The sequence below is a fragment of the Tetrao urogallus genome (genome assembly GCF_951394365.1).
Source record: "Tetrao urogallus genome assembly, chromosome: Z".
Classification (NCBI taxonomy): domain Eukaryota; kingdom Metazoa; phylum Chordata; class Aves; order Galliformes; family Phasianidae; genus Tetrao; species Tetrao urogallus.
In genome coordinates, this window is record NC_136816.1 from 41,984,745 (window position 1) to 42,001,201 (window position 16,457).

Below are 16,457 nucleotides of genomic sequence, written 5' to 3' on the forward strand. Positions count from 1 at the left end.
AAAAAATTCCCTTGCTGTTTGCAGTGATGCCAGGCGACATTGACCAAGCCTGGAGGAACACAGGCATAGTTTCTACAGACTGAGTAGAAGAGTAAGAGACTGCATTGAAACTCAAGTTCTCAGTGCAGCTTAGAAAGCCCTGTGCAGCTGGGAAGCAAGAGTACCATTCTTTAAAAGTGTTTATTCCTGGGGCAACACAGGCCATTTTTTGTGAGTCCAGATATAGCTATTGGAAAAACCTAGTTGAAAGAATGAGCACTAAATTGTCCGTCCAGTCAATTTCAGAAATCTCACTTGTGAGCATTTGCTAAAATTACTTTAGAGTTCTGAGACTCAATTTAAAATTTGTCACCTTGATAGACATATGTATATATATAAAATGGTGTGTATGCACGTCTGCATCTATGTAAATAAAGAGCAATTGGCCATAATTGTCATTTATATATTACATAGGTGTTATATGACTGCATATGAAGAAAGCAAGCTATCAGAATTTGAAATATCTATATAAACCTAACACAGAAATATGAACGCATGAGAAGCAGTAAACTTGAAAACAGCTGAAGCCATTCAACTACATTCTCTCACTAGTGTTTATAATTTATAGGAGAGAAAATCAAGAATTGTTTGCTGTACATCGTTTTGTCATCAAAGAGACAAGCTAAGTCTCAACAACAACAAAAAAAGATATTTTTCATCCAAAGTGTTTGATTGAGCTACTTTGAGCTCCTTGTGTCATCATCACTGTCTGCTGAAAGATTATAGCTTCCTCAGCTAGTGAAATAAACTTGGAATACCTCAGAACAGTGTTATTTATATTATTTTTAATAAATATATTTTAAATAAATATATTTATATTTATTATATTGTATAATTATTAAATTCTATAAATAAATAAAATATGCTAATAAAATATAATAAAATTGAATAAAATATGCTAATATAAAAAGTGAGGACTGTTCATTTTTATGTTGAATATCTAGTTTAAAAAATTATAACTATACATTTTGAGTGTAGTATTTATTACTAACTAATTTTCTTCATGAACTATCTAGGCTACAGTTACAATTTACCATTCCAAAAGATATGCATTGAAAAGTACAGAAATAAGGCATATGGACACAAAGAAAATCCCCTTGTATTAGTCCAAAATACGCTACTATTTACTTGAATTCTTTAGCATGGAAACAGTGTTGTGAAAAAGCTACCAGCGCTTTAATGAAGCAGCCTTGAAAGCTTCTTAATTTGATGGAAGCTATGGAATTTTTCAGTTGTTGTGAATAGGTGCTGGGAACAATTATGAATAAATTTAAGGTCCACTTAAGTAGTGTAGTAGTCCAAACAGTTTTCTATATGATTACACAAATAATGGCTTCATTATTTTTCAAGTTTTCATTTTCCTAATGTGGGCAAGACTAATAACTCAGACTTTCTAAAAACAGCTTCCTTTCATCCTGCATCAGCTCCAGCATTAGATGTAGTCACAGGACACTTTTTGGCAGCTGTGGGATTCCAAGCTCTGGAATGCAATCTTTTTTTCTTTTCTGAGCAGTAGTGTCTTGATTGGCTTTGAAACAAAAAAGGAAAACAATATAGGAACAGTTAGAAGTCTAAAACATTTAATGATCGTGCTTCTATTTTTAAAGCAATGCAAAAAAGGCATTAAGTGAAATAGGTAAAGAAGCCTTGGGACACTTCACAGTCTAAATACTGCTATTCAGAATTGTGGAATGTAAAAAATATCAACGGTCCATCCTATTTTCGTTTGTGATGATCCATAGACATCTAAACATATTCAAAATATTTGTTTTTAAAGGAGGTAATACTTTAAGACAAAATCCTAAATCAACTTAGAGCAATATAGTCTGGAAGAAAGAAGCAATATTTTTATAAACTACAGACTGGAAATCATTTCAAAAACAGTTGTGGCAGGAAAAGATTTACACTGAAAACAGTCAATGCTCAAATGGCAAGTAGATAAGGAGTTGTCATGTGAACCATGAGATAGAATTGCAACAAAATGTTTTTTTAAGATTACTGAGATGTGACAGAACTTGGCAATTAAAACATGATCAAAGTAATAAAAACTACGGTGTTTCTCAGTGAAATATGAACATGATTCATCAGCCAGTGGTCAAGTGATTTCCTGAAGTGCTGAATCAGATGAACAAGATTAAATGCAGAGTTCAATTAACTGTGGTTGTGTTCACATGTCACTGAAAAACCTGAAAATCTGCTCTAATACCTGAGATTCTCCTCCAGCAGTGATGCTTAAACTGTGGCCTAGGAAATCTGCTTGCTCTCAGGAAATCTGTGGGTTATGGCCTGAAAGCAAGCTGCACAAGACATGTTCTGTCACACCATGCAGTTTCTACAGGTGCCCTGTGAGAAGTCTGTGCCCTCACTATATTCCACTGCTTTCCTTACAGCCCCCGAGAAAGTCTTGGTTTGATTTGGCATCTTTCTGAAGGTATTATTTTCCTGATGAGAAAACACTAAAAGAGCTGCTGATGTCTGACTACTTCTAGAAGTTCTGGCAATTCTTTATTCTCCAAAATATTGAAGTCAATCTCATGGTCTTACCTGAACAGATGAAAGATTTTTGAATGTGTTGACAACTACAAACATAAGGCTGGTCTAACATCGTTGAGGAGATTTGTCTTCTACACAGAGCAGGCACTAAAATTTTCATTTATCAGTGGCTTCCTTAAAAGAATTTTGAATGCGTAATCACAGTTATTGGCTTTGCACAGGACAGAAAATGATAAAACATAAGTCTTTTCTGGCTTATGGCAAATTTTTGTACCTAAAGTTAATGATAGAAATATAAGCAGAAAGGAAATTCTCTATTAACTACTTCAGTGACTAACATAAAGCCCTCACAGAACAGAAACAGAATATCCATCATGATAAAGCTGAAAAGATGATAGAGTGTTCTGTATTACTAGTTGAACACTTAATATCAAAGATAAATACATTTATGTTAAACTATACTTTGTAACTCATAAGCTTGCAAATTGCTTGAAACAGCCTGGAAGCAGGTAACAAAATATTTTCTCATTGATCTTATTTGCTCCAGTTACAGTTATAGCTAGAGTGACAGCTCTAGTTACAGAAAAAATAAAAAGTCTTTTGCACACTCCAACCTCTCCTCCTCATTGTAAGATATAACTATGTCTTACAATAACAAAAATAATTGTGGTATCACTGCTAAGTTAAATTATCCAGTTTTGGTAACACCAGGTATTGCACCATCCAGTAGAATTTACTGTCTGTCCAGTAGGATATATGCATACAGCCCATGGTACAAGCCTAGAAGGCTACGCATGTGTACTTGCTGACAATGGCGATTCTCATTTATGCTAGAAGAGACTTATTTGGGCATCTCTGGAATTATATCACTCCTCACAGATGGTTATGGGCTGGGAATTTTACTTTCCAACATCAGATATGCACCAGTCTCTTGGGATGCTTTCAGTTATCTACTGAAAATATATTGATGGCAATTTTTGAAGAGTGATGTCACACTCTTCAGACAGTAATTTCTAAATCTAAGTCATTGTAAGAGATAATTCTTTTACATCATTATCTCAAAGCTTGCTGGGGACAGGGATGAACGAGTCCAAGCAAGTCCTGGGTAAGGGTTGCGAAATCCTTTGTCTGAGGGACACAGATGGACAAGGCCAGGGGCAACGAGAGTGAGATAAGCTGCAGATTAAAGGCCAGGAAGCAGTCTTTTCTGATATCTGAGATAAGTGGGCATATCTTGAGGAAGATGGCCATCTCAGGAGGTGCTGCACATGACTCTTACCCAAGCGTCCAGGAATGCCACGATGGCAGAAGAAGAAGGATAAAAAGGGGAACTGTAGCCATAAGGTTAGGTTTTTGGCAACAGATTCCTCATGAAGAAGAAGAGGTTTCTGACATGAGAAGCCTCACGACCTGCCTCTCTCCCTCCTGGACTTGCTCTGCTATCTACCTGCATGCTGAAGAAGAAAGAAGGTGTCTGCCATCAGATTCCTCACTACAGAATTCCTGCATGCTGATGGATTCTCCTGGGCCTGCTACCTGAGTCCTGCTGCTTCCTCCCGGACTGGTTCTGCGACTTCTTCCTGCTACCTGCTTGTTTCCCAAGGCCAGCCACACTGCTGTTGCTCTTCCCCTTCTGCTTTTGCCTCAGACCTTCAAAATGGCATGCAATGGGACTGCTGCTGGATCCTGGTGGTGACTATCCCCACTTCACGCAATTCTTGCTTATTTCCTTATGTCCTTCCCTTCTCCATCTCCCTGATTAGGATTTATAATAAACTGGTTGGACCAACATTTGAACTGTTGTTTCTTAATCTTATGCTGGGTATACATATATTAAAAAGAACCTCCTCTTCCTCCTATGAATTGGAGTGAGACAGTCTGGAATCTGCCTGGATTTTCCCAGAAAGAATTGGATCAACTCATATTGATCTTCTGAGGTGATCGGCATTCTGCAGGCATTTCATAGCAGAGCAGAGGATGACAGCTGTACAAGGTGGGGTCCTGAGAGAGCCACCCAGAGCTGCCAGGAGCCCCTTTGCTCATGAGAGGAGGCAATGCAGTGGGACACAGCCAGAAGCAGTGGTGGGATATCCCCATGCATACATAGCAGCCACTGCAGAAGAATGGAATCACAGAAACTCCAAGGTTGGAAAAGACCTACAAGATCATCCAGTCCAACCATCCACCTATCACCAATAATTCTCACTAAACCATATCTCTCAACGCAAAATCCAAACATTCCTTGAACACCTCCAGGGTCTCTGACTCCACCACCTCCCTGGGCAGCCCATTCCAGCTCCTGACCACTCTTTCAGAAAAGTAGTATTTCCTAACTTAAAGTAGTATTTCCTACACAGCACAAGCAACCATGACAGCAAATACAACACCAGAGCTTTAAAGTATATTAGATAAGGGGAGCGGATGTACTTCTTTTGCAATTAGAAAACTATGAGAAGTCCTGGAATTCCAGCGCCCTTTCAGAGAAGAATTTTTTCCTGACATCCAACCTGAATTTCATCTAGCTCAACTTGAGGCCATTTCCTCTAGTCCTATTGCTGGTCACAAGAGAGAAGAGACTCATGCCTACCCAGCTAAACCTCTCTTCAGGAAGCTGCAGGGAGCTATAAGATTTCCCCTGAGCCTTCTCTTCTCTAGACTATGCAGTTCCCTCAGCTGCTCCTTGTAAGATTTGTACTCCAGGTACTTCACCATCTTCGTTACCCTTCTCTGGATAGGTCCTCAATTTCTTTCTTGTAGCGAGAGGCCCAAAACTGTTCTGAGTACAGAAGGACAATCTCTTCCCTGCTCCTACTGACTACACTACTTCTGACAGATGCCATTGGCCTTTCTGGTGACTTGGATACACTGCTGGCTCATGTTTAGCCAAGCACTGACAAACACCCCGAGGTGCATTTCTCCTACACCATTTTCCAGCCACTCTGACCCAAGCCTGTAGCTTTGTCTAGGGTTTTTGTGGCAAAAGTGTAGAACCTGGCACTTGGTCTTGTTGAACCTCCCATTCGCCTCAGCTCAGCTATCCAGACTGTCCTGATCCCTCCAAAGGGCAATCCTACTCCCAGGCAGATTGACATTTCTTCCCAGTTTGGCTTCATCTGCAAACTTACTGAGGGTGCATTCAATCCCCTCATCCAGGTCATCAGTTGAGATATTAAACAGGACAGGTTCTACATCCCCCAGCATAAGAAATCAAGCAGAAGAGCAGGAAACATGCATGGCTGACCTGCTGGCTAAACTGAGGGAAAAGGAGGAAATGTACATGTAATGGAAACAGGGACATGTGACCTGAAAAAAATATAGGGACGCTGTCTGGACATGCAGAGGTAGAATCACGAAAGGAAAGGGAGAGATGGAACTGAGCTTGCTGAGAGATATGAAAAGTAACGAGTTCTACAGGTACACTAGTCAAAGGAGACAAACAAGAAAGTTTCTGATACATGGCAAAGGCTTCAACTGACTTGGAGAAGGCTGAGGTACTCAGCAAATTCTTTGCTTCATTATTCAGTGGCAGTCAGGCTTCCCATTCCTCTCATACTTTCTCAGGAGGGGGTACAAAGAATCAAATCCTTTCCACTGTAAGAGCAGATCAAGTCCGAGAAGAACTCATGAGACTGAATGTGTGAAAGTCTATGGGGCTCGATGACATGTGTTCCAGTGCTCTGAAGGAACTGTATGTTGTAGTTAGCAAGACACTCTCCATCACATTTGAGAAGTCATAGGTATCAGATTAAGCTCCTGGTGACCGGATAAAAAGAAACATGACTTATATTTTTAGAATAAGAATGGAAGACTCAGGGAACTTTAGGATGGTGAGCCTCATGTTTGTGACTGGGAAGATCATAGAACAGATCCTCATGAAAGCTATGTTAAGGCACACAGGAGACCAGGAGGTGATCAAGACAGTCAGCATGTCTTCAGCAAGGGCAGATTATGCCGACGAATCTGGTAGTGTTCTATGATGGACTGATGGCAATGGTTGACAAAGAAAGGGAAAATTATTTTATCTACCTAGACTTGTGTAAGGCCCACATGTTTCCATTGGAGAGATGTGGCTAAATTTGAAGTTAGACTATTAGATGGATATGATCTAGGCAGTGCGATCAAGTGCTTCCTCAGTAAATTTCTTGATGACTCCAAGCTGAGTGGTACAGCTGACACAACAGAAGGAAGGAAAATCCTCCAGACAGACCTGGACAGGCTTGGAAAGAGGGCCCATGTGAAAATGATGAGGTTCAACAAACCATGTGCAGATGCTAGGACAGGACAATCCCAGGTACGTATACAGACTGGAGAAGAACTTGAAAGAAGTTTGGCAGAAAAGGACTTTGAGGTTGTTGTTGAGGTTGACCAGAGACACCATGGATGCCCCATCCCTGGGGGCGCTCAAGGTCAGGTTGGATGGGATCCCGGGCAGCCTGGTTTGGGCTTGGAACTTTACTGTCCCTTCACACCTAAACCATTCCATGATTCTATTATTCTACATCCTCTTCAGGGAAAAATGCAAACATTAAAGATTTCTGTAATTGGTAGGATACTGAAAAGCTACACAGCTTTCTTATGGGATCCACATATCCACTGATTTTGAAAATTTGCAAACAGAGAAACCTAGCCTATGCTGCTCAAAGAACTCCCAAAAAGAACCGAAGTGGAATGTTTGCGGGGGAGTATGATGATAGGCTGTTTTCTCTGTATCTCATCTGTTAGAAAAATAGCTCTGTAGCAGATTTTCTTATTGGATAATATCTGATCACAGCAGGAAATCACAGGAAAGAAAAAAAAAAAAAAAAAGGATTGATCCTCCGATTTAAGACAAATTAATTCTATATATCTAGCTTGTACTTTCCATTCTGGAAAACTACACTCTATATTTCTGCCTCAGAAATTTAAAGTCTGTGTTGCAGACTCTCATAACAGATTTTCTGATATGTTAGTAATCATGTGGGCTTCATTCTTGTAGATGCCTTATCTGTTATATTTGTTTTGAGAGATAGAGATGCTGAATGTTCGTAATTACATCTGAGGTGAAAATTCTGAATCTTGATGGCTATGTAGTGAAAAATGAATTGAATAAAATAAAACTTTATGTCACAGAAAATGAACTCAAGGAAAGTACTGGTTTTGGTTTTAATGTCTGTAAGCCTTTGAATCCAGCTGTAAAATATCTTGTATAGATTATGAATTGATATGAAAATAGTGATATGAAAAATTGATATGAAAATAAATTCACTGATACTTAAGAAATGGCTATATAAATTAAACAAAAATACTTTTCTTGAAATTAATATCTGTCTTTGAAACAAATCCATGTAGCATAGAGTGAAAAAGTTTGTGTACACTCAAAATATGTCAGGCAAAATACTAAAGAGATACTTCAGAACTTTTTATCAATTTCTGACTGAATCAATCATGCAGAGAATACAATATATGCTTATATAGTGAAATAAGGTATCTCAAAGTAATTAGATTGCATTAAAACTTCTCCAAATTATACCTAGATGAAGACAGCATGTCACCTTTTCTTTGCAACATTCTTTTAACTTCATTGTGTTTTCATACATACCTATCTGCATGGAAAGATGGTCACAGGAATGACACAGCATCCTTGTGAAATTAAAAAGAACACTACCTTGAAATAAAATCTGAGAATAGTTTTCAATTTACTTTCCACTTATGTGAACACAATCATGACACATTTATAAACAGGCAGAAGACTAGCACCGAACAGGAAAGAGCACATCAGCTCACTGGTACTGACACAACTGCAATAAAATAGTGTTTACCACAGAGAATGAATGGTTACAATGGACAACAACATCAGCTATACCCCCTTAGTATGCAGATAAAAGTAGTGGAAGACCAGCACCCTCTGTTCAGTAAATCTTTATTTCAGTCTTGGCAGTAAATCAGTAGCTTGATGCAATTCCAAAATGTCATATAATTATCCACAGTTAAAGGAGAAAGTGTTGGTTTTGCCTGATGTGAAAACTCTTCGAAGAGTTTGTAAAGAACTAAGGACAGCCTGTCTTAGAGCAGATGAATTAGCACACACACAGTGGACTGTTTAATGGTTTCACTCCCTTTGTTAACTACATTCTTTGACCTGAGCAACAAGACTTATCAAAAGACATCTATCCCATCCTTCCAAAGTCCTAGCTGTGCTTGCTTCCACTGATAACTGGCTAATGTTAAGTCATGCACTGAAAAAGGTAACTTTGGGAAGTGCCCTCTAGGGCTATGGAAAAATGTTGATTAGAAAGTCAGTAAGCAAGGCTGTATCAACATTAAATTATTCTATATATTAGAATGCTCTTCCTGTTTCACAGTTTTTATTTTGAACTTTAATCCTTAAAATACATCAGCAGTTCACAGAACTATGAAACTAACACACCACCACAGTGTGTTGAACACCATAAAAAACAAACCTTCAGTATATTAGACCTATACATTTACAGCAGTTTTAAGTCAGCTGACTTGCTTTATTTCATACTAAAGCACCATTAAGCTTATGTTTCTCAGCTTTGCCCATGTTCTTTTCTTCAACAATATCCAGGAAATTCTGAAATTCTTCAGACTTGAAAAACATATTTTTGCCATAGATAGAAGAGAGTGCAACATTCTTTTTCATACATCATTTTTCATGAAGCTGCTTTAGCTTTTTGTTACCTTCCATGGTACATTTTATAAAATAAATGTTTTTAAAGGATAATTTATCTCTTAAATAACTTATGGATTTAACTTTACTTATTCAAAATTTAATAGCATATAAACTTGCTTCGAATGGACAAGTCAGATTACAGTAGAAAATGAAGTTGACAAAGTTCTAAATGAGAAATACTTTCATTTGAAATCAATAGGACAACCTGAGTTTCTTTTGGAAACATGTCTCCCTAAAAGAATTTCATTTGTATTTGATAACTGTGCTATGAATGTGACATTTCCAATATTTTCAATGTTGCATTTCTTCTTTATAAACCAAACTTGTAGTGGTGTTTTGTTTTGTTTTGTTTTGTTTTGTTTTTAATAAGATGATAGAGTATCCTTTGCAAAATCTATATTCTTGCAGATATTTTTTAACAATTTTTTAGAACAATAGTTAAATCCTACCGGATCTTCAGTTCTGTGGTTATTCAGCAAATCAGACAGGAAATCATCATGTAGACTTTCTCTTCGAATCAATGTAAATTCACGTAGGAAAACTGCTCCTTGGCTTTGGTCTCCGCAAACCTAGCAGCAAAACATGATATTAGGCAAAGCAGTGTTTCAGTTCTGCCATAGATGCTATCTCTAAATAAATGAGGATGTAAAACTAAAACGTCCATTATTGATATTTTGCATTCTATTATTAAACACAATCTAAGAAGTCAGCACTGATATTAATGAAAAGAAAGGCATTTAAAGGAAGCCAAGAAAGAATTTAATAACTATCATTTATAGGATATTCTCCTTGTTAAATATGTTGCTATTTATTTCTTTTAGCAATAGCCTATAATGCAGTTAACTCTTAATTTCTCTTTCATGAAACAAATTTCCATATTTTCAGAAATAAATACTTAGAGTGTATTTATATTTTTCCAGGATAGATAATCTTTGTCCAGCAGATTGATCACATTATCTTAAAAAGTTAGAACTAATATTTCAGTGCTGCTGCTCTCTTGTGTCCTTTTCCCCATTCCATAAATAAATGCAGGGTTGCCCTATTCCAGGTGCAAAACCTGTTCTTATTAAACATCAGATGGTGATTCCTTAGCCCTCCCCTTTGTCAAGATCTCTCTGCAAGGCCTGTCTACTCTTGAAGTAGTCAACAGCTTCTTCCAATTTAGTGACATCTGCAAATTTAGTGTACCTTCAAATGCTGTAACCAAATCCCTTCTAAAAACATTGACAAGAAACAGCCCTAAAATGGAGCCCTGAAGAAGCCCACTAGCGACTGGCTGCTGGCCTAAGGTAACATCATTTACCCTAAAACTTTGAGCCCTAACCATCAGTCAGTTGTTCACCCATCACATTGTGTTTTTTGTCTAGCTGTATACTGGACATTTTGTCCTGAAGTATGATGTGAGAAACAGTATCAAAAGCTTTGCTGAAATGCGAAAAGATTCTATCTACTTGTTTCTCTTGATCAGTCAAGTGTGTAACCTTAATTCTAGTGGGGTCCACAACATATACAATCAGCTGGAGCAGCAAATCCTGCACAAATTCAGGATTGGTTAGGAGTTAATCATTACTGCAGTCCTCATCCTCCAGTTCCAGACTCTGGGAGCCCCAGACCCCATCACCAACATTATGACAGTGATGAAGACTTCTCATTTGTTTGTGTCCCTATTTTGTAGGTGACAGTCCTCATCAAGTAATGGATGAACACCTTTTTTTTTTTTTTTTTTTTTTTTCCTCTTTATAAAGAGTGAAATTGCAAGGATATCTTTTTCTCTATTAGTGAAAGATCTTACTTCTATTAAGTTGAGTGAAATTATTTCCACTACATGTGAAATATTCATAAAGCCTACTAACAAATGATATATATTGCCAAGAGCAATTCTAATAGATTTTTCAGTTTTTATCATTTCACAACATAATTGAAGGCAATTCAACTTGAAAGAATAATTTCTTTTATCAGAATTGGCAACTAAGAATATTTCGTATTTTTTTTACAATGAAGACTGCAACTCTGGTGTGAATTAGCCACGTGTAACAGTCATAAATGCATTTTATATTTTAGATACTGGCTTATGTTTCTGCACAGCAATATTGACACATTAGTACAGCACAACAGTGGAGTTTCTGGAAATCTTTTTCTCTGTTTCTCCATCTAAAGAACAAGAATGTTTAATCATGAATGTTAGATATAGTATTTCTGCAATATTTAAGATAAGCACAAGACTTAAATATGAACTGTAGCTTTTACTTACTAGTGCTGCTTTCCTAATTTTATTTTGCTAAGAAGAAACCTCATGCTCTATTGCTTTTATCCTCTATTATGATTTTTTCCTTTTGTTCACACTTCTATGAAACCAGATACCATATTTATCCTGGTTCCAGGTATCCCAGCAGAAAACACCAGAAAAAGAAAGAGAAAAAGAAGGGCTTGGGAGTACCACAAATATTATACATAGTGTCCAAGGGAAGGATGAAGTACTGATTTGCTACTCCCTGCAAATGAGTTGATATTGCTTTATGGGAGGAGGCAATACTCCCTGCCATCTGGGAAGTGAGATCAGAGTCCATGCAGCTATAATGGCAAAACTAGAAGGAGATGAATGAATAAAATTAATGTGGGAGATGGGAATACCTCATTATGAAGTGGGTAATGGGAAGAACTAGGAGTCCCCGAAACCAAATTATATGCTAGTTTTGCCTTTGATATAAAGCCACATGTCTAGTAGTATATAGGGCATCCCATTATTTTGGTAGTTTTGAGCTTCTCTGTTGTAATTTTCAACTAACTAACTAAAGATATTTCCATAAGAGAAATGGAATTTTACAGGTTGGGGTTTTAAAATTCATACTTAGCCTTCCATTTTCTGAATAATATTGAGAGACATGCTGATAATATGCTCATATTACTGAGTTATGTCAATGGAAATCCTTTGCAGTGTTAGGACAAAATAATAATAATAATAATAATAACAACAATAAAGAAAAAAAAAAAAAAAAGGAAAAAAAAAAAAAAAAAAGAAGCAGTGCCAAGAAGGGAAAGAAGCCTTGCTACATATTGTTTTCATACTGAAATTTATGGATGAAATATGTCCCTGAAAAAGTTCATTTTCATTAAAAAAAAAAACAAAAAAAACCCTAGAAGGGACAAGAAATGCTCAGTCATAAAATTTATTTCACAAACAAAAATCTATGGTTTCATTTCACTTAGAAGTATCACACCCTACTTGTGATTTTAAGATAAGCAAATGTGATGGTAAAATTGATTGAGTGAGGTTTCTTAAAATTCTATGCTTCTTGTTTTAGAATTGAGATAACAGACAATGTAAGAAAAGCGATTTGTTACCAGTGATTCATCTTCCTATACTGTTTATTTTGTTCCTATGTAAATAAACTCAAGATTTTGCAAAATCTTCTCCTTCCAAGAGAGAGAGCTTCCAATTTTTAAACAATTTATAAATGGCTTACAAGAAGAAATCATACCTGCTTCACCATTGCATAATCTTCCTCAGTTATAAATTAATAAAATAAAGACTTTGTAAAGGATGTGTTTGCAATATCAAAAATGTCAGTAGAATACTGTTAGCTTTTAAGTCTTATATCACATTTATATTCATGTTTATTTGCTAATAATTACATGTTAGGGAAGTGGATACCAGAGGCACTGAACAAAAAGAATACACAGAATAAGAGAGAAGAATAAAGACTTTTAGAAACTGAAGATGAAGGAAGATGAGAAATAAAAACCAAGAAAAGCAATAATGAAAACAAGAATTCGTTATTTTGCTCAGCAAAAAATTAAATCTTGAAAAAAGGAGAGAACTGGGAAGTATATAGTCATTTAAAATTGTTCTTCTCTTCTTAATTTTATAACACATATATTGCATCTTTGAACAGTAGTTCTTCCCAGGTGCAGTGTGTAATTGCAATCCATACAGTGGCTAACGAAATTTAGACCTTGTAGGGGATGGTGATTTTGACTGAGAGATGGAATTAATTTATTTGGGAATCAGTAAATTGGATTAATATCTAGAAAGACCATTTTCCATTCCTTAAGCTTTTTTAAAACTCTCTCTCTCTCTCTCTCTCTCTCCATATATAATAGTAATATTATATATATATATATATATATATATATATATATTTCATTCTCTCAGGAAACCTATTATCATTGTAACACAGCCTATTCCTTCAGTTGATGCACAGAATATCTGTAGAAGACAGTCCTCAAACACAGGCAACTGGGCAACTCAGACCTCCTTCAGAACTGAGCAAACCACACAAAGGAAGAGCAGCCTGACACTCAGCTGACTGAAATCAGCATCTGCAGCAGTATGTGAGAAATGAGGTTTCATTAAATGCACTTATGAAGATCAACAAGTTAGCACCAAAATTTCTCAAGATTGGGAAGATCTGTGAATATTCAGGTGTCCAAATGTCTTTACAAATAAACTTATAAAATTGAAAGAAGACAAAATTCCTGCAAAAATCTGAGCAAAAATGTTTTTCTCATTTTTATAGCTCAGTTAATACAACTCTTAGATCACCTAAAGAATGAATTGTTGCATTAGATCCAGTAGTGTGAGCACCTTGACAATGACAGAAAGGATTATTTTTAGTTATTAATAGTATTTTTAGGCATGAATCTCTTGGTTTTCACAACAGAAACCAATTAGAACTTCAAGCACATGGCAGAAAATAATACATTAAATACCAGAATGATAACAATGACATTTATAGTGAGGGACAAGAAATACAGGCTTTTAACAAGCTAAGTTACAGTTGTACAATATTATTCTTGGTTTATACACCACCCAAAAAGATACAACAACTTGTGCATGTATTTCAGTTCTGAATTACTCTCAGTAAAAGATAGCAACATTATCATACTTTAGCTCCTGCACACTACCAAGTGAAAAGGTGCCACATTTTTACTTAAAATGAGACTTAAAAGGTAAGAGGTTTATAGTCTTTCTTGACCTTGCAAAAAGCATGATCAAGAAAAAAAAGTTGCCTAGAATACCAACAAGTTTTTCTAAATAGCTTCTAGCTATCAAACAAACTTGCTTAGTACCCCTGATTCCTCAAGAAAAGTTAGAGTTTTGAAACAAAAGAATTACTATTGCTGTACTTAATCTTCCGTGTTCTTTTCTACTGTATTTATCCAGTTTTCTTTTTCTTTATTGTCCAATGAAGAATTTGGTTGAACAGAGATGGGCACAAGCCCAATACCGTGACCCAAATTTAGAAGCAGTTATGGTCCAGCTCTGAATCTGAATTTTGAAAGCTGTTTTGTCTTTGTACCAAAGTCCATGTAAAAATTAAAAACATGCAGAGATCTCACAGAACAACTCTCACTGTTAATCATTCTGAACACTCCTTATTCTTACACGGCAAGCCAGAAAGTTATGCACAATTTGAAATCTATTCTATACGTTTCCTTCTGGGAATTTATTGAGTCTGATCACAACATTTTTCTCACAGGAATACATTCAAAAAGCAATATTATCCTCTTTAACTGGAGACATCAGAAACTGATGATCTGAAAATGCTGCTTTTCTGTACTGTACATTGTACAATATTAAATTGGTTATTCATAAATGTTCAGAATTTTCAAGGCTTTCTAGTTCCTCATGGAGAAATATGCAGGACCAAGTAATCACAGTCCCTGTCAATGTATTTCTAATCAAGTTGACAATTTGAAGACATTACTGTCATTAAATTATCTCATGGTTTAAATCAGACAATCATGGTTAATGTGATTTGGGAAGTAAGGTAGACTACAGAACAAGAAATCTGACTTTTAGGCACAGGCTGAATATAACTTCAGCTTGGACTTTTCTTTCTCTTTCACCAGTTGAAACTTTAAAGGCTGGACTGGAGCCATGAAGATTATCGTTCTGCCCCTGAAAAACGTCCTTTCTTTAAAATTTAGTTTTGCTTTGATGCAGTTCAAATAATTGTTTTCTTGTTTTCTTGTTTTCTTTTTTTCTTGTCAAAGTAACAGAAGTAAATAAAACTGCAAAAAAAAAAAGTTTTGTTTTGTTTTGTTTTTGGTGATGATAAGACTTTTTCCATTTTTTCATTTCTAGGTCATTGCAACAAGAATGAAGGAAATGGAAAAAGGTTGTAATTAACCTGTCACAGGTGACAAGGGCAATGTTCATGTTCCCAGTGACCCTATATCACAATGAGAAGTGTACCCATGGGATTAAACCACTTTCTCATGAGCATCTTTATTACTGACATGCTGGACAGACACCTGCTGGACTGTTACTATATAGAAAATACTTAACATCTTGTGAAAAGTCAGGAGGAAGCTCAGATGATGGTGATACAGATTACTCATGCATTCACAGCAAATATTAAGATTGTAAGACATCCAATATTGGGGGTAGTATTAATGTTTTCCTCTCTCTTTCATGTAATACTTTGCTACACTTGGAAGAAAGTATCTCTGCTGAAGATAGAGGAGACTCTTCTAGATCCAATCTAACTAGTATCAGTAGAATTTATCCTACCCATTGGTCTGCTTTGAAGTGCAGTTTTCTTTTTTATATAATTGGGGTTTTCTTTGAAAACAACTCATAAAGATTGTATTTCCAGCTTTTTCTGGTTGCTACTTCATGTCTTACAGCTCTTGCTTCTTACTGTTTTGTCCTCTTCTCATCAATTGTCTTACAAATGGGCAAAAGTGTTGTCTAAATTTGCAAATGAAGTTAGACATAAACTACCATTTTTTCAGCACTGCAATGTCTTCTTCAGATATCTGAAAATAAAATTACATTTTCTGGGGAACAGAAGACAGAGGTAAAAAGAAAATAAAAAATCTTTAGCCCTTTTGAAAACAAGGTCGTCCTGAGAGCTGAATATCAACGATAGTGCTTTCTGGCACCAGACTTTCCAATCTCCGCAGATATTATTGTTTCTGAATTAACAGTCCATCTCTTAGGAAACTAGCTACTGTTTGTAGTGGTTCTGTAGGTTTAGAAATTTGAAAGAGAAAAGGAGGTTCCTATTTAGCTTCTCTAAAGTATTCACGGAGTGCCTCAAAATTCAAACCCAAACTGCAAATTATTTCCCAAGGGAATGTTTTATTCAACAGTGAAATGTTCCCACCAGAAATCTTTTTGCTTGTCTTGAAATATATTTAATCTCTTCTCTTTCTTCCCCTTCTTTCCACAGAGACTGAATTCATGATTATCTTAATGGGAATGCCCTGACTTTTTTATAAAGCTCTGTGAAGGAAATGTGGC

The 16,457-nt window shown here is 36.2% G+C and overlaps 1 protein-coding gene across 1 annotated transcript in view; it reads right to left on the reverse strand.

Moving 5' to 3' along the window:
- Positions 1-16,457, reverse strand: part of ADAMTSL1 (ADAMTS like 1) — a gene marked incomplete at both ends in the record, with an annotated part of 386,370 nt that overhangs the window by 282,967 nt on the left and 86,946 nt on the right. The window contains one exon of the mRNA XM_079548266.1: positions 9,655-9,774. Coding sequence (XP_079404392.1) covers positions 9,655-9,774 — 120 coding nt within the window. The remainder of the gene's footprint in view (positions 1-9,654; positions 9,775-16,457) is intronic.